Consider the following 18,822-nt stretch of genomic DNA (forward strand, 5'->3'; position numbering starts at 1 on the left):
CCCCCCAAAGCTCCGTGGCATTAAAGATAAGATAAGATAAGATAAGATACATCTTTATTGTCCAGATCCCGACAAACTCACGCACACACAACATACACTTGTGTTCCCGGCCAGAAAAAAACAACTTTAAAATACATGAGCTTTCTCGGGAAAAAAATCGTCTTATGTTCACTTTTTATACAGGAGAGAATCTCAGAATAGTGGACATGATAATGATAAATGATAAATGATAAATAGCATTTGTATAGCGCATATCCCTGCTCAACAGCAGGCTCTATGACATGTCAGTCGAGTTTGTTGCCGAGCGTAACACCCAAATACTTACAATCTGACATTTGTTGGACGTTTTCATTTTTGATTTTGAGTGGCTGCAGCTTTGGGACAGCTTCTTTTTTTCTCAAGTCAACAACAAGGTTTTTGTTAGTTGTTGTTGTTTTGTTTTTTTACCCATTTAAAAGCAGCGTATAGACCTTGTGCGTTGTACTATAACTATAACGCTGTTTGCCATGAGATTTTGACACCCCCCCCCCAACATAGAGCCTAGCCCCCAACCCACCCACATACATAGGATAGGCCAACGCTTTTTTACACTGGATTTTTTTTCGAGCCTTGTAGGCTTTGCCAGTTTTTTGTTGTCAAAGTGATAGAAGCACAACTAAGTCTTCAATACAGAGAGGCAAAAGTGTATCGAATAGTGGTGTTTTTATCTTCAGCGCAATTTATTGTGTGAGCGAGTATGTTTGCGAGTCTGCTTGTGTGTGCTCATAGAGCTATCTCCTTTTATATAGTGTACATCTATGTGTGTGCTTCACTTCAAAAGAGCGTCTTCTTTAGCTTGGTAAAATAGATCTAGCCTACAAAACGACTCAGGACCACAGAATTCTAGGCTACACTAGGTCAATGATGATTGACTAGGTGTAGAATTCTGTGCTCAGGACTCAGGACCTGGGCTTGGCTGTTATTGTGAGGTAGTTGCCAGTTTGGCGGTTTCCAAATTAGAAGGGTAGAGCTGACAAAAAAAAACACACTTTGCGAGCAATTATTTTTTCTTCCTTTGAAAAATAAATAGATACCATTGCAGCACGTTTATTTGAAACAGAAAATTGTCAAAGGAGTCTTTACTGATATTTAGTTAAATAACGAGTGAAAATGCAACATTGGCGAGTTGAATATCCCACGTTTAGATTTCACTTTCTTTCTTAGGGATTAGACGAAACCTACCTGGCATGCCCGCTGTCATTCATTCGTTGTCGGGCTGAATTTTGTCCGCCATATTGCCGCTACGATCTTTGTTTCTGTAAGTGTAAGTAATTACTTTTTGTTTGTTTTCTTAAATTGGGGACGACATTGTATACTCTGTAAGCTATAAGCTACTAGATTTATTTGTTTTTCTTTTATTGAACCCAAATCTATATGGGGATAAGGTGAACTTGAGGCCGAAATAGAATTAAAACATAGAGACAGATCTGATCTCGCTCCCGGAAGGACTTCCGATGCAGCAGCGACCACCCCAACCTACGCAATAAAGAAGAGACTTTAGAGTGGGATATGGACCGATCTATGATGTAAAAGATAAGGTTTAGTATTTGGGGCACTAAAGAAAGTAAACTGAGCTTGTGTTACTTTGTATTCCTCTTGCCTTCCTTTGTCTCTTCCCCTGGAATGGATATTATTAGAGAATTTCTAGTGACATGTTAACCTTCGTCCTGCGGCGGCCGGTTTATGTCGCCCGATAATCCTATTTCGGCACCTCGCCTGCGTTCTGGTCCCGCGTCAGTCTAGCCCCTGGCTCGGCACACGCGCGCCTAGCACCATCTCCCCTTGAATTCAGGTCTCGAGTCGGATCCGCATTCACGTAGCACATCAATGATCAAGTGTGTGTGCGTCAGTCTGCTTGAGTTCATGTGCGTTTGTGGCCTTCTTGAAGCACCTGCGTTGGTTCGTAACCGAGGCTTACGTCTCATTCAAAACTTGCCAAGTTGGTAGCTCTAGATGTTCGTCCAATGAAATTATTGAACAAATTGACCTACTTAGACATGAGGAGCTAGAAAGGATAGATTCTAGATCTAGTCAGGAAACATTGCCTGTCTCAATAGTAATAGTCCGCTATTTAGCGGGTTTCCGCTACCGCTATTTCCTCCTCTAAACTCCGCCACCACGACAGCAGGCCAATCAGAAAGAGAGTTGCTGGGAGCAGGGTGACTGCCAGGCCCCGGGAATTAAAAAAAAATTGCAGAGACCCGGGGAAAATAAAAAGAAAGTGGCTATTCTCACCCGCCGGAAGTTCTCGCAAGATCAACTCCTCCCCTCTTCTCTCTCTCTCTCTGTCTCTTTCTGAATACTGTCTATCGGTGTGGACGATCAAATTGACCAAAACAAAGTTAAAAAATGATGTTAAAACACAAAAGTAAATTAATTTGGTTGTCTACAAAGATGCTACGGCTATTTAACTTTTCGAATCGAGCCGAACTACGCGGGTCGCCATTTTGTTTTGGCCGGAAATTCTCGCGCTACTCCTCTCTCTCTTTCTCTCTCTCTCTCCACCGCCCACAGACAAAATTGTACGCTTTTAGTAGGCTACAGTTGTAATGGAACGTTTGTTCACGGCACAGAATTCTACAATTTTTCTGTTATCACAGTGTAGAATTCTGTGGTTTAGGGTGAACGCAAAATTTGGTGAACGCGCACCGGGTGAGAATAGCCACAAGACTCGCCTGCACTATTCTTACTCCGGGTGAGAATAGAGGTGGCCAAATATAAAAGATCTTAATACATTTGAAAACCAAATCCCATGTCTTTTTATTTAAAGTTCATTTTTGCCGGTCGCGATTGTGATATTAATTCGGCTCTGAGAGTACGTTTCACGCAAACTGGGTGCTTTGGCGGCAAGTGGAATTGTGTCACCAATGCTTCTTGAGTAGCAAATCAAGATCTACTTTAGCTTTCGTTACCACCCAGAAATTTGTCAATAATTGTCTGATAATGCAACATTTATTGTAACATGCAGGTTCTGCATTACAAACGTGGTGTCGCCATGAAAATAAATAATCAAAGTTGAACAGTCTTGTTTTCTTGCAGTACCTTTTGAAGGCATTTTCAAATGAAGTATAGTCCGGGAACGTTGCCCCTACTAGATCTACAACTGAAGTAGGCCTATCTGAATATTCAGACAACTAAAAATTTCTGGATTCTAGCTCTAGAAATTGAATTCGGTGCAATAAAAAAATGCTTCTTCCCAGTCTTCGCAGAATGGCAGATGCTGCAGAACTCTTGCAATAACCAACTAAACTCGAGAACGGAAGCCGTTCGGAGAAATAGAGTTCAAGTTTAGTATCCCGAGCGTTCGGAAAAATAGTCATTTCGAATAGATGCTGGTCAACATTTTTTGCACCCAGTCACCATTTTGGAATTGTGCTGCTTAGAATCATTAGATCTAGAATCTAGAGATCTACTGCTGGCTTTGTAGGCCTAAGTGTAAGTTTGACGTAATTAATAATAACGAAGTGATTATTCGGACTCGAGTCCGAATATGAAAAAATGTTATTCGGACTCTGATTCTTGTCCAGCATGACATCACTTCCGACTTCCTGTGACTCGTGACTCCGGCTTCCTGTCCTGCCTCACTCGTGACTCGCCTCAGGCTGGGTAGAGATCGAGATTACTTCGGGCAAAAAGGCGTTTTGTGCAGGAGCCGAGTTGTTATCTTATGATGAATTTGAGGCCGGCCTGAAAAGTTAAGGCGCTTCTAATAAATGTTTATTTGTCAAGAGATCGTCAGAAGCAATTAAAGATGGCTCGTTAGCGTTTGTCGGGGTCAGATGGGCGGCCTGCTCACGTGTGGCTGTGTGCGTGTCAGGGAGGGGGGTGGGGGGGCACTATCGGTCCGGGCGTTGAACGTCGCATACGCGTCAGTCTTTTTCCCCCTGGCAACTGATCATTATTACAATAATATAGGCCATAAGCTAATCTTGACGTAGATCTACGTAATGAATTGTGCGCTGGTCTATGGAATCAAAAGTTGCCGTATGCTCAGCTCTACACAGCAACACAACTTTTTCTTGGTAAACAATCGAGATGACACAGGCTTGTGTATTTGAATGAATCGGTCTTTTTTTTTACACAGCTCATAATATGCAGGTGCCAGGTGGTCTGCTAATCTTCAATTTTACCTTTTTCTACAACAAAGAAAGTGGGAAACATGGGGGGGGGGGGTATCAATCATAATCAATGAGGCGGCGGGCATCGGATCGGCAGAAAAGGTGGGGGGGAAACTAAAAAATGGCGGAAAATTGGAAGCACTGAACGTTAGATCTATAGAACCAAGACACTTCCTTTTTTCCGGACCCGAGTCCGAATAACGATTTTCTAATAATAAGCTTTCAAAAAATTATTTCAGTGTTTTAGGAATTTTTAAAAATATGTCTTAAAATAGAATAGGCCTAGATGTAGTCCGAATAACGACGGCCTAATAATAAGCTTTCAAAAAATTATTTCAGTGTTTTAGGAATTTTTAAAAATATGTCTTAAAATAGAATAGGCCTAGATGTAGATCTACCTATTATCTCAATTAATGCTTAAAAATTCTGTTTTCGTGAATTTATTAAGGTAGTGTCAATTGCCACCGAGTGACGCGGTGGCAATTGACAAAAATTGACTTTTTGTCAATTGCCACAGAGTAAATTGGAGTTCTTTTGCGTTGGTGGGTAGATCTAGCTTATTGTGCTCGGTGTTGTGCGTTCGCCTCTCTGTCCGTCTGTGTGTGTGTGTGTCTTTTCCTGACCCCCGTCCCCCGATTTATGTTCCCCGATATAACGTGAATTTCTGCTTGAGTTTGTGTGCGTTTGTGACCTACCCTACTTCTAGAATTGCCTGTGTTGGTTCTACACCAAAGTATAGGCTAAGGCTAGCCTAGATCTAGGCCTACGGTCTCATTGAAAACACGTCAAGTTGGTACCGTAGCTCTAGACTAGATGCTCGTCCAATGAAATTAGTTGAGAACAAATTGGCCCATTAGACACACATTATGTATAATGCTAAAGACAGTGTTGTTTTCAGACTTGACACCGCTTCACTCGGTGGCAATTGACAAAAAGTCAATTTTTGTCAATTGCCTCCGCGTCACTTGGTGGCAATTGATGCTACCATTTATTAATTGGAGTGTATGCAGACCCTGTAACGGGGAATAAAGTCAAGAAGTATACAGACCCGGTAGTGCTGATTGATTAGATTCATGGATCCTGTTTGAAGCCGCCGTCTTAATACAGCCTCATGGTCAATTGCTAAAAGGTGCCGCTGAAAAGTGGACAAAGCCTTTCATCGGAAATAGGACATTCATTGTTTTGTGTGCTGACGGCATAAAAGTGTAGCGAGGCTTTCTGTCAGTCCAAGATCGAGTTTATAGAGAGAGAGTGGAGTGAATGAAATTAAGAAAGAGAGAGAGAGAGAGATCAACAGAAAAATAGACAAAGAAATCAACGTTGAAACAGATGGGGGGGGGGGTTGATTTAAATTTAAGTTAGGTCACACGCTACAGTTGACTGGAAAATGAGAAAGTAGAGAGAGAGGAGGGGGGAGAAACAAAGAGAAAAAAAAAGGCAGATTTGGGGGTAAGGGGGGAGAGATGATATATAATATATCGAGAGAGGGGGGGTAGAGAGACAAAGAGAGAGACGGAGTGGAGACACCAGGACACACTCAAAGTGGACGGGTAGTGTCAAAAAGATAAACACTGTGAGAGGGAAGGAACTAGAGAGACAGTGTGAGAGAGAGAGGCCTTCATTTAGATCTAGATCTATGATCTATGTCTGTCCTAGACTTGGGCCGTAGATCTAGAAGCAGAGGTCTACCCTGTTTCAAGAGGGCGCTGAAACTGAAACTTTCCGAAATCACAAGATTTCCCCAACCGTGTCTGTATACTTTGTGACTTTGTTCCCGGTTACTGGGTCTGTATACATTCCCTTCATTAATAAAACAGTCTAGATCTAGCCTACGACTAATGATTGTAATTGGAAAGATAATTTTTCTCTCTCTGCAGCTTTGGAATGGATTTTCCTAATCCGTATCAGCAAAACAGCAAAGGTTTTGGTTTTGGAGGGAATTTTTCTGGTAATAACGCCACTGGTGGACAAGAAGATATGACTGAAATGGAGCGCTTTGCCCTGCAGTGTGGCAGATTTGGACCTTCTGGATTTGAGGGCAGAAGTCATGATTACTCAGAGGCAGAATTACTTCGTATGAAGGAGATGAGAAGTCTTGGGGATTACATGGGCCGAGAACCTCTGCCCCCTGGAGTAGAGGACGGGGCTTATCTGGCCCGTGAACGAGGGAGAGAGCGAGATAGAGACCAGAGAGACATGAGAAGTCGGGATGACCGAGACAGGGGAAGGTGAGTACGCCAATGTTGTCCTCGTTGATTGGGACAGTCCTCGAGTTTAAATTCTGTAGGCGAGGGAAGTATTTTGTGCAATGTCTATTACAGTATACTTCTGGAGAAAATTGGTCAGGAAACTCTCCAGAATGAACTTTGTATGCAGTGTATTATTATAGCAATTTGTAAGCAGGTACAGCGAATTTCTCGCTATTTCTGTGGAAATGAATTGACACTTTTTTGTCACCACTTAAGATAACGTCTAACTGGTGGATTTTCACCTCCCTGTCTTTTTTTCCCCCATACAGTATACTTCTCCTTCTCTTTGGTTCTATCTCCTTTACAGTAATCTTATGTGTCTCGAGATTTTGGAAATAGAACTAGATCTAGGATAAATATACACCTCACTCATTTTTCTTTTCTTTAGTTGGTCTTACACCTTTACCTGTGTAGGACATAGAGGGCTCTCAAACGTGGAACTAGGTCTACTCAAACTAGAGCTCTGTCCATTTCATTGCCGCAGGCTTTAGATTGATTGGAATCACGGTCATTGGTTTGTTAGAATCATATTCAAGAATAATATCATGATTGACATTAGACTGAAGAATTTTTACCTTCACTTCCTACCGAAAGAATTAACTTAACACTTACTTCACATTAATTACCCGGGGAAACAATTGCCTTGGTCAGCAGATTTTTATTTTAAAATTCTTTTTTAAATCCTAAAATATGAGAGTGTTTGTTGTAAAGTGAAAGTACTTTGTGTTTGCTGCTGGGCTCAGTTTATATGGACCCTAAAAATCTCGCATTACCAATTTGTTCTCCATCTCGAAAGCCTCTCTTTCTTTTCCATGCCTTTGCCACAGCCAGTTTGAGTTTGTTGTCAGTTGCCCCGTAGCTGTGTGCTCTCACACTGGATGTCCCTTTTTCAGAGATCGTGATCGTCGTAGAGATTCGGACCGAGACCGACGAGGGGGAGACTGGAGTCAAGAGAGGGAAAGAGGGAGACACAGGGATCGCAGTGGAAACAGAGATCGCAGCCCGATGCACTCTGGCAGTAAAGACTACGATGGGAGGGGTCCCATGTATGAATCATTTGATGATGATGTAAGTTGCGACTGGTCACGGTTCCCTATACTTATCAGTGCAACGTGTCTTTTGTCATTTGTTGTCTGACCTCTATTTATTGATATCGGCCCAATTTGAACTGCAGTTTTTTCGTCCTTGTATTCGTTGCACCCCAAGAGGTGTCATTTTGCAGCACGGAAAAAAGTTTTGCTTGCTATGTGCATGTGTGCAAACAGTTGTTATGCTACTCATACAATTCAATTGGATTAAGATTTACTAACTAAAATAAATTCTGCACGTTTCTGTTCACAATGCAGTCACGCTTTTTTGTACATTTCAATTATGGGTGGTTGGCAGGTGCTCTGGTGTGGTTTGCTCCTTCTTTCCTATAAAAAAGTCCATCGTCTTTATCTCCCCTCCTTTTTTGTGTTTGTTACTCTCTTGTAACTTCTCTAATCTTGGGCATTTATATGACCTTTGTGTTGCAAGTGCCCTAAACCTCTTACTTAAACAATTATTTTACTGTTTTCTTGCTCAAGATAATTGTTGAATGCTCTTTTTACTTCCTCTTTCTTCACAGTATGGATCAGAAGAAGGTGACAGAGGTGATAGATACAGAGGGAGAGAAGATTTCCGCGGTGACTCCTCTCGTAATGCTGATGACAAGGCCGGTGACAAGTGGGTTTGCAACCAACCATCTCGCACTATCATTCTGAGAGGACTTCATGTCGATATTACAGAAAAAATTGTGAGTATTAATGTTTTCTATGTTGTATTGATGTTCATGTGTCTTGTCAGAATGGGATGAAATGATTCGTTTGTTTGGACAGTTGAAAGAAAACACTGTGATTTTTTTGGCCTATTTGTTGCTCCTGTGTTTCAAGTACTATCTAAATCTGCTCTCATTTTAAAGAATACATGGATGGTTGGCGGATGCTCTGGTGTGGTTTTCTTCTTCTTTCCTATCAAACATACATCTATCGTCTTTGTCTCCCCTCCTTTTTTAAAAATGTTCGTTACTCTCTTGTAACACCTCTAATCTTCTGCACTTATATGACTTTATTGTGTTGCAAGTGCTGTAAAACTTTTATTAAAACTAAATTTTAAAATGCAGTTTTGCAGGAGAGGCAAAAAACTGAATGTTGTTACCAATAAATGCTGTAAAGATTGTTAAAAAGTTATCAAAATTTTATTCTTAAAAATATTAACTAGTGATGTTTGCGAATAGTTTTGTTTTGTTTTGGTAACAATATTGAATTTTCTGGTGCTCCTGTAAAATTGTAGAAATTTCACATAAGTTATTTTTTAAAAATGATGGCAGTAATTGACCCAACTGACGCTTTCAAAATTTAAACAAAATGCTTTTCTTTTCTCTCAGATCGGAGCAGAATTGATGATGCTCGGCCTACCTGTCAAAGATATACGCCTTATCAGGAGATCTTCAGGTAATTTGATGTTTCTAGAATCCTTAAAGTTCCCTGTGTTATTGTTGATTTTGTTGTATATCACCATGTTATACATGTGTGTCATTTGTTTTGGAAATAATTGCATTTTTGTTTGTGTTTTGTATTGAATATGATGTAATGTGGCAATTTTTAAAAAAGTATTTGTCTTGAAACTGTGAAGGAGTTGTCCTCCTCAAATTTTTTTATTTCATTGTTCTACCTCTGACTCTTTTTTTTTTTTTTGGGTACTCTAATGAAATGTCTGCACACTTTTTATGAAAAAAGTCGGGGGGGGGGGGGGGTTTGGTGACTTTTAAATGACTGCAGTCTGTCATCCCTTGGAATGTTAGGTCCACACACTAATCCCGCATCTAGCAATGTTGGACACGGTTTTGTATTTCAGACTTCATAAATTTGTGACTTAAACCTTTTTTTTATACCCTGTCCCACTTTTTGTATAAAGTTCATGAAATTGTAAGTTTAAAGTGATTTTTGGCTTGTTACGGTTTTGGAGGGGAGGGGGGGGGTTTCAACCTTGTGCTCCAGACTAACTGAGATTGATGTGTGTGAAAAGATAAGGACCAATTGACGTGCATTGTTCTGGATGTGCATGGTAGTATACTGTTAGAACTTGTCTGATGGATGGTGCACAAGTTATGGACACATGTAAACATGTGCAGAATGAAACAGTTGGATAGTTAGTGCCTTCTGTTGCACCGGAACTGAATTTGCAGAGCAGAGTGTGGTGGTGAGTGGAGCTCTGGGTGAGTATGGAGGAGATCGGTTTTGGCGCTGGTGTCCTTCCTTATTGGTGTTGTCCAGCTCTTGTCAAGGCTTGGTTCTAGAACTGATGATGCCCTTTGAGTTTGTTGAATGTTTTTCTTAACAAGATTCGTTTCCACCTTGCTTACACAGGTGTCTCGCGAGGCTTTGCTTTTGTGGAGTTTCATAACGTAGCTGATGCCCAGCGCTGGATGGAGCATACACAGGTTGATAAATAATCAGCAAGCAAAAGCTTTGGTTCATGTACATCCGCATAGTAACGACGATGCGGAACCAGTCTCAAGATATGATGCTCAGCCCGCCTGAGTTGATTGGTTTGGGACTTTTATTGGATTTTATCGTAATATTCCATGCCTGCATTTTGGTTAGGCTCAAAGGTGGATTTTTAGCCTTACATACAGTAAGCAAGTTTTAGCTAAATAAGTGTATGAATGTCTCAGGACTCAGCATAGGAATGGGAATAGTTGGTACAGTAGTGTACCTTTTTTTCCCCCCTCACTGTAGGTCATGGAACCAGGAGTCATTCTATTCTCATAGCATTATGTTCGCTGAACTGAAGGTACACCCTGCCTTGTGCATGATGGGAATTTTTATGAAACACGTAAAGCCACGCTGGACGTGAGAAGGCTTACCTCTACTTAATATTTATGAACCGTGATAGTCCAGACTTACGAGACCTACATTTTTTCTTTTGGATGTCCATATTGTAAAGGTTTCAAGGAACAAAAATAGCACCCCTTTAGGAGGTTTTTTTTTTTTTTTAAATTGCTATAGCGGCACCAGTTTGTCTTAAAAGTTTCCTCTCTTTTTTTTTTTTTCTTCAAAGAAAAAATTCAGCAGGGCTGTCTTAATGAGGTGCTTTACTCTGTTTTAATATTATAAACATTGTAATGAGCTCTGTCATTTCTTTTGTATTCTACATGTTTCTTAGGGGAATTTCACTGTTTAAAGTGGTTGATTTATTCTGGGGTGGGCAAAAAGTCCATAGTTTTTTTTCCTATTTTGATGTACGTATATCTGTATTGATATTTACATGCAACGTGATAGGTAATGGAAAAATTGTAGTTATTTTGAAGCTGTGAAGGAAGAAAGTTTTATGTCCCTAAATGTTGATATTCTTTTATTCATATATATTATACCTCCCCTCTACGTGGTCGCCTCGCGGCGTGGCTGTCTTTTCGTTTTGGGCGCGAGAGCTTGTGGTTTTTTGGTTTGGGGCTTCCCCAGTGAGGCGGAGAACGTGTCTGACAGCGATGTTCTATCCTCAGGGCACCATCACTCTGCTCAACCAGTACCGAGCGCACCTGGCCTACAGCGTTACCCGCACGGGCAACAGAGACAACTCGAATCTACAGAGGAATGATTGGGTCTGCATCAAGGTGAGGGCTTAATATATTTGAGGGCTTCATGTACCTGTTCAGACAACTTTTTATGCCTTGAATGTTTGACTGGAAAAGAGTCTTTACAAGCTTTTCTCCATAGCAATAGCAGTCATTTAGATGTGTTCATTATTTTCTTTCTATTATTGACTTCAAGCATTATGGTGAAAGTGATTTTATTTTTTACTTTGCTTTTGCTGCTTTGAATTATTTCAGTTTTTCTTTCATACACTAGGATTTTTAAAAAATGTACAGATGAAGAATGTTGAATGGCCTTAAAATATTGCCCCTACCTAAATGTGGGAGAAGTAGTTCCAGCATTGTCACCTTTGCGCAACTTTTCATTCTTGAAATCTTGCTTCGCTCTGCTGCGTATGTAAAAAATTGTAAAGTTTTCAGAATTGTCAGTCTTGTGGTTCAGGGTTTACGCTCAACAGAAAATACAAATGCGTTGAGATAGTAGTGACAGATTCAAGACAAGGTCTCGACTCGTATATGCATTTTCTGATGATTCTACCATTAATTGACACTGCCTTTCAAAATATTGCATTAAGTAACGTGATCAAGCTTCTCCTTGAAAGTAAATTGCCACCATATGTTTGCTTAACTTTGCTCATATCCTGTGTCCGACCTGTTTCAATTCCAGTGCCTAGGTCACAATTTCAAGCGCAGAGATTACTGTTATAATTGCAACCTACCTCGTAAGGGTAAGTAATTTCCATGTTACACATATTTCTTAAATATTGATTGATGTGAATTTGTTTTTTGTTTACTCTTTCAAGCTTATGGAATAATGTATCTGTGGTGTTTTGTACTCACAGGATGTTAGAAAAGTAAGGTACAAACACGTGTCCCAAAAATGTTTTTACAATCCAAAGTCATCGTCGGAGGACGGTCATCAATATTTCTCTGTTGCCAGTCCACCAAGTCGCCTCTGAGATTGAAGGAGTTGTTCAATTTGGTGCACAGATGTATGACCAAAACTGAGTGGATGGTGCTGTAAAACATCTACCGAAACAAGCAAACAAACAAATGCGTAAGAATTCTTTCCAGAGAATGACATCGGACAACTGTAAATCTCATTGCACCTGCGAGGATATTGCCGTCGGGGTTTTTTACTGCTTCTATGGGAAAATGTCAGTTGAGGGAGACTGCGAAGAATCTGAAGGATGGAAGTCAAGGTTGTGCTGGGGTCGCTGGGTAACCTTCCCTCCACGCTACCGCTGGATCAGTTTGATTGTCAGATGTGTCGCGTGTGTGGATGGTGTTGATGTGCAGTCAAGTGGCTACGTCGTACGCAAGTCACGGTGTCCCTTTCGATAAAAAAGCTTTCACATGCTTGTCGTGGGCACTGTTTGGGACCGTCTGCTCGGGGAAAGAAAGGGGCTCTGCAGCTCTTTTGTGAATTTAGTGCTGTCTGTATTCTAGAATGGAAGCTTCGATGTGTGCCGTAATGTACTCTGTTGTGGATGAATGTGGCTCGCTCAAGTCTCACTCGGGAAATTCATAAGATCCATACCCGTACGGATGTCTGCTTTCTGCTCATTACTTGTTTTCTGTATTATAAGCTGTATGATCACTCGGAAATTTTGCGGAACTTCGTTGTTTGCTTGCATAGCCGGCACAACTGCTTGCATCTCTGCGCCTGGGTTCACACTGCATCGTGGGTGCTTCCAGATTTTAAGGGACGACCTCACCACGTGTCACACTTGTCAGCAAGTCGGTGGAAAGGCTGCCGCTACCACGCCCTCGCCCCTTCCATTGATTTCTGCTAAGTTATACCTTTCTGTACCTTACTTTTCGGACGTCCCTCCTATTTTTAACTTGTTAATCGTAATACGTGAAGTGTATAAAAGCATGTTTTGGGCTTGTTTTGCAGAGTCGGAGAAAGGCAAGCCCACAGATGGCCAGGAAGAAATTGGCACCAATCCCTGCAACAGTAAGTGTCTTCCTTGTGAAATGAGTCGAGTCTGTGAGTTTGTGTATGATCTAGTGGGGAAATAGTTCTGTGTGCATGTGTGTGGTAGTGAAGGGGACTCAGCATGGTCTGCACTTTCTACTTCCAAGTGTTTAAGCGAAAAAACTCTCTTGTAAAACCTCTAATCTTAGGCTCTTATATGGCCTTATTGTGTTTTCAAGTGCTGTAAAGCACTTACTAAAACATAGTATGCTAAGAAGAAAACTATCCATGTCTCTTTTAGCACTTACTAAAACATGGTATGCTGAGAAGTAAATATATCCATGTCTCTTTCCTCTTCTTCTTCTTTTACCTCGTGGTTGGAGCAACCGTGGGGGCACCACTGCCTCTGAAAACCAGCTCTCACCATTTGTCTCTGTCCTCTGCTTTCCTCAGATTGTCACCCATTGTCTTTCCTGTCCACTCTGTAATGTTGTCCTCCCATCTCCTTCTCTGCCTTCCTCTCTTTCTCTTTCCTTGTACGGTTCCTTGCAGGATTGTTTCTTTCAGCACTTACTAAAACATCATGTCTTATAAGGAAAATATCCAAGTCTCTAGCACTTACTAAAACACCGTATGCTAAGTAGAAAACTATCCACGTCTCTTTCAGCGCTCATCTTTAGAGGACTGGATGCCCTGACCACGGAGGAGGCATTAGTGACGGCGCTGACTCAGAGCTCGCCACAGCCCCTGGCGCCCATCAAAAATGTGGCCATCATCCGCGACGACCTGAACACTTCCCGCGGCTTCGGCTTTGTGGAGTTCCACACGGTGCAGGCGTCAACGCTAGTGCTGGACGCCCTGAACAAGCTGAGTCCCCCGTTGGAGGTGGATGGGAAACAGCTTCTGATTAACTATGCCAAGAACACGTTTAACACAACGTGAGTTTGGATTTGTGTGTTTGGTGAAGTTTTCTTAGTTGACCGAAGCTCGAGTCTTTTAGTTAAACATGAAGTAAAAATAATTCATCATTTTGTTGGGGGAAATTTTTGTTCCTTCTGACTATTTTAAAAAATATTTTTTGGTAGAGGTTTTACGGTGCTCACAACTGCATAAGGTCATATGAGCGCCAAGGAGTGGATATCAACAGAGAAGTCCTTACAGGGAATCAGACTTATTCTGTTCACCTCTCTAGCTTCTACAGCACAAAGTCTGCTTCGACTATCAAAGCACTCCGGAAATATCGGGTCACAAGAGTGTGACAAATGCACAAAAGAAGTAGAGGAGAATGACGATAATAGGGATTAGGAAAGAAACAGCAGCAGTTCCCTGTTGCTGTTCAGGCACAGTTATGAGCATCCACCCCTTGACACTCATATGACCATAAGCAGTTGCGAGCGCAATAAAACCTCTACTACAACAAAAAGCCAATCTTGTCAGTGTGCTCCTGTTAAATTAATTTTTACTCATTTCCAGTCTGTTAATTTTTGTCATGGCATGTTCCGTGACAGTTGTTAAGATAACGTACAGTGTGATATTTAAGTTGATTGTTGTTTTTTAGGTTATGGGTGCTGACTAAGTGGTTATGATCCTAGTCTGCGAGCTGACGGGAAAGGCCTTTTTATGTCTGTTTTTGTTCGTCTTTGTGGGTGGTAGGCGGGTGCTCTGGTGTGGTATGCTTCTTTTTTCCTATCAAACATTTATCGTCCTTATCTCCCCTCCTTTTTTTTGTTTGTTGCTCTCTTGTAACACCTAATCTACGGCAAATATATGACCTTATTGTATTGCAAGTGTCGTAAAACACTTACTATTCATCTTTTTTTTGGTTTTTCTTTTCTTCTAGGATGGCGTACATCCAACAGCAGCAACAGCAGGCTCAGGTGAGTGTGTCTTGTTGTGACTTTGCTTTATAGACTTGTGATAGAATAGGTGTGTGGATGGTTGGCGGGTGCTCTGGTGTGGTTTGCTCCTTCTCTCCTATCAAACATATATCATTCTGATCTCTCCTTCTTCTTTTTTTTGTTTTTGTTACTCTCTTGTAACACCTCTAATTTTCGGCAGTTATATGACCTTATTGTGTTGCAAGTGCCGTAAAACTGTTACTAAAACTAAAGTGTTGGTTACTATATTGTGACAGCAACTACAACTTGAGGGTTTTTCCCTCTATGAGTCTCGGATACTGTTAGTGTTCAACAAGTGTTGGTTGCTGTATGTGTATTGCTCTTTACAGTATGTATCTACGAGTGTATAACTCCTGAGGTCTTGTAATCAAATTCCTGCATGTTGTTGAATGATGCATCTGATGTGATATGTACATTTTATCAGCTTTACTTCTTTTTTCCAGTTGAATTTTTATGAGAGTAATATATAGTTTAGATTTTTTATGTGTACCTGCATGTGTTTTTACGGTCCTGTACAGCCGAGAAATATTTCCCTCCTGGATAATAAAGTATGATCTTGTCTTATATTGCAGTACTACGACAGCAACTACTACCAGGGCGGCCAGTACTACGACGCGGCCACCCAGCAGTACTACGACTACTCTCAGTACTACGCTCAGGCCGGGGCCCCCGTCGGGACCACTGCCGCCACCACGACCGCAGCGGGGAAAGGAGAAAGTGAGTTGTGTGGGTTGGTTGGCGGGTGCTGTTGTAGTGTGGTTTGCTCCTTCTTTCCTATCAAACATCTGTCGTCCTTAACTCCTCTCCCTCTTTTTTTTTTCCGTACGTTACTCTCTTCTAACACTTAATCTATTCCTCCTCACTTATATGACCTTATTGTGTTGCAAGTGCTGTAAAACACTTACTGAAACTTAAGTGAGTTGTGGGCCCAGTGGCTGGCCTTTTTAACACTGCCGCCACATCTCGCCGATCGGATGGAATGCCTTAATGGGTGGTGGTTGGCGGGTGCTCTGGTGTGGTTTGCTTGCTTCTTCTTTCCTTTCAAACCTCTATCGTCCTTGTTCTCCCCCCCCCCCCTCCCATTTTGTCTTTGTTACTCTCTTGTGACACCTCTAATCTTCAGCACTTATATAACTCTATTGTGTTGCAAGTGCCATAAAACACTTACTAAAACTAAAACTATTTGGTAAAGGTGGCAAAGAATACTGAGGTGGATTTTTTTATGGGCATTTCAGTCATATGCAGCAGGTGATGGATGTTACAGGCAGTCAGTTTTATTTGTATCACTTTAAAAGACAATGTTTGATTTCAGTTTTGCCAAAGTCTGATAACCCTGTGAGTATGTGGTTGGCGGGTGCTCTGGTGTGGTCTGCTCCTTCTTTCCCATCAAACGTCTATCGTCCTTATCTCTTCTCCTTCTTTTTTGTGTTTGTTACTCTCTTGTAACACCTATAATCTTCTGCACTTATATGACCTTATGCAGTTGTGACCGCCGTAAAACCTCTACTAAACTAAAACCTCTAATCTTCGGCACTTATATGACCTTATTGTGTTGCAAGTGCCGTGTAGGTAGTCCTTCGTTGCCGAAAATTACGATGAATCCTGCAGCTCATCTGTGGACGCGCATGTGGCTGTGCAATCCGATCCTGGATGTACAATGTCTGTTGCAGTGGGGACACTGGAATGTCATGGTTGTGGTGGTTGGATTATGTCTCCTTTCTCTTCTGGTAGTCAGCCTCTCCCTGTAGTTTGTATCATTGTTTCTGCTGGCAATACGGACGGCAAGTGTCGTACTCTTACTAAAACTAACCCTGTGAAATGTGTTTTGTTGTGTTGCAGATACGACAAATGCTGCAGCAGCTGTAGCTCACGCTGCCATCCAGCAAGCCCAGGCAGCAAAGAACTACCAGAAGCAGGTCAGTGAGTGGTTGGCGGGTACTCTGGTGTGGTTTGCTCCTTTTTTCCTGTCGTCGAACATGTATCGTCCTTATCTCGCCTCCTTTTTTGTGTTTGTTACTCTCTTGTAACACCTCTTTTCTTTGGCACTTATATGACCTTCTTGTGTTGCAAGTGCCGTAAAACACTTACTAAAGAAAAAAGAAGCAGGTCTGTCTTCATCTGTCTATGGAGCTCGACATGGCTGTTGCAGGTGGTTGGAGGGTGCCACTGGTAGGTCCTTCTTCTTTTCTGTCCCTCTGTTGTTTCGGGGGGTGGTGTTGTCTTCCCTTTTTTTTTTTTTCAGCACAATAGACCGTTACCTGTGTCGATGAGCTTCTCTTCACTCAAACGTAAACACATGTGGGTGGTTGGCGGTTGCTCTGGTGTGGTTTGTTCCTTCTTTCCTATCAAACATCTATCGTCTTTTATCTCCCCTCCTTTTTTGTGTTTGTTACTCCCTTGTAACACCTCTAATCTTCGGCACTTATATGACGTTATTGTGTTGCAAGTGCATAAAACTTTAAAAAACACACTGGTTGGTTTTGCTTCTTTTTTAAAACTCAGATTACTATAATTTTCATACTTTCTCAAATAACAATTTTGGTGTGGTTTTTTAAACTCTGAAAACGACGCTTTGCTCTCCTACAGATTCAAAAGAAAGTGGTTGGTCAGAACGAGACTGTTGTTGTCAATGGTGTGGAGTACCCAGTTTATCGTAAGTGTTATTACTGTACGTCTGTGGAATTGCAAACTGGGACTTAAGCATGACAAAAAAATTAATTGGAATGCCATTTATTTTTAGATGTGGGTTAGCACAGAGTGTAGAGGGTTGCAGGAAGTTTTTTGTCGTAAAAAAAAGGTACTATGGGAATGTTGCGACCATCTTGATGCTTTTCAAATAAAGCTGGAGGTCTTGAGCTACCACATATTATGTTTGCTTTAATTTAAATGTGGCAAACATTTCTCTGTCAGGATTGGTCTCTTCGGCCACAGCAAAAGCCACAAACCTATAATTCTTCTATTTCACTGGAGAAATATGTGAGGCAGCGTGGTGAAAACTGGCGCTCGTCAAAATAGTGAAAGTGAAGAAACTGGCTTTTTTTGGGTAGATTTGTGAATTTTAAAAGAATTTTTGTTCTTTGGCTCAACGCCATTCAAGTCCATTAAAGAACACATTTCTGTGTGGATTTAACTGAAGAACATTGATTGAAAGCACAAAAAATGTAAATTTTCATTTTTCACGGACTCTCAAGCAAGGGAAATGACTCATGTTTGGCGATTTTACCTCTAAAATCAAGTGACCCCCACCTCCTTCATCCGCAAATATCTTGACTTCTATTCAAGATCAATGGATATTTTTCTCATCCAAAGCAAGACAAATGAACAAGCTTTAAGATGATACCAATAACTCTACTTGACCAAATACTGACGAGAGCCTGATTCTACCGCGCCGTGACCCCTATCCTCCTCTCCTCTGCAGATGTATTGGTCGTCGTCAGACATTAAATGTGGAGCTGTTGTATTATTATGTTTGCTTTGCTCCTTTGAAAATATATGTACATGAGGTTGATAGGTGCAGACCTTGTGCTGTTGAAGCTAGAGAGGTGAGCAGTCTAAGTCTGATTCCCTGTAAAGACTTCTCTGTTGACACCCACCCCTTGGTGCTCATATGACCTTATGCTGATGCGAGCGCCGTAAAACCCTCTACTATTAAAAAAAACAAAAAACATTTCGAGTTCTTATGCACAGTAGTATTGTAATTGTAAATGGGCTGATTCATCAATGTCATGCTCATAACTGTGCCTTATGACTTTATGCAGTTGCGAGCGCCGTAAAACCCTTTACTATAAAAAAAACAAAACAAAACATTTCGAGTTCTTATGCACAGTATTATTGTAATTGTAAATGGGCTGATTCATCAATGTCATGCTCATAACTGTGCCTGAACTGCAACAGGGAACTGCTGCTTTTTCTTTCCTAATCCTTACTATCGTCATTTTTCCTCTACTTCTTTTGTATGTTTATCACACTCTTGTGACCCGCT

At 41.3% G+C, this 18,822-nt stretch overlaps 1 protein-coding gene across 2 annotated transcripts in view; it reads left to right on the forward strand.

The window, feature by feature from the left end:
* Window positions 1–1,204: 1,204 nt before the first annotated feature.
* Window positions 1,205–18,822, forward strand: part of LOC101856884 (RNA-binding protein 5) — a 31,025-nt gene continuing 13,407 nt past the window's right edge. Inside the window, exons 1-14 of one of the 2 annotated variants that reach the window (XM_005096204.3) lie at window positions 1,205–1,297; window positions 6,035–6,385; window positions 7,300–7,474; window positions 8,016–8,183; window positions 8,814–8,880; window positions 9,796–9,869; window positions 10,932–11,042; window positions 11,689–11,749; window positions 12,922–12,981; window positions 13,610–13,880; window positions 14,783–14,819; window positions 15,413–15,557; window positions 16,680–16,756; window positions 17,427–17,493. In XM_005096204.3, the coding sequence (XP_005096261.1) occupies window positions 6,042–6,385; window positions 7,300–7,474; window positions 8,016–8,183; window positions 8,814–8,880; window positions 9,796–9,869; window positions 10,932–11,042; window positions 11,689–11,749; window positions 12,922–12,981; window positions 13,610–13,880; window positions 14,783–14,819; window positions 15,413–15,557; window positions 16,680–16,756; window positions 17,427–17,493 (1,657 nt within the window). In that variant the 5' untranslated portion in view covers window positions 1,205–1,297; window positions 6,035–6,041. Of the gene's footprint in view, window positions 1,304–6,034; window positions 6,386–7,299; window positions 7,475–8,015; window positions 8,184–8,813; window positions 8,881–9,795; window positions 9,870–10,931; window positions 11,043–11,688; window positions 11,750–12,921; window positions 12,982–13,609; window positions 13,881–14,782; window positions 14,820–15,412; window positions 15,558–16,679; window positions 16,757–17,426; window positions 17,494–18,822 lie in introns of both variants that reach the window. The other variant, XM_005096205.3, reaches the window with a different exon arrangement.

The sequence above is a fragment of the Aplysia californica genome, unplaced genomic scaffold (genome assembly GCF_000002075.1).
Source record: "Aplysia californica isolate F4 #8 unplaced genomic scaffold, AplCal3.0 scaffold00123, whole genome shotgun sequence".
Lineage (NCBI taxonomy): Eukaryota > Metazoa > Mollusca > Gastropoda > Aplysiida > Aplysiidae > Aplysia > Aplysia californica.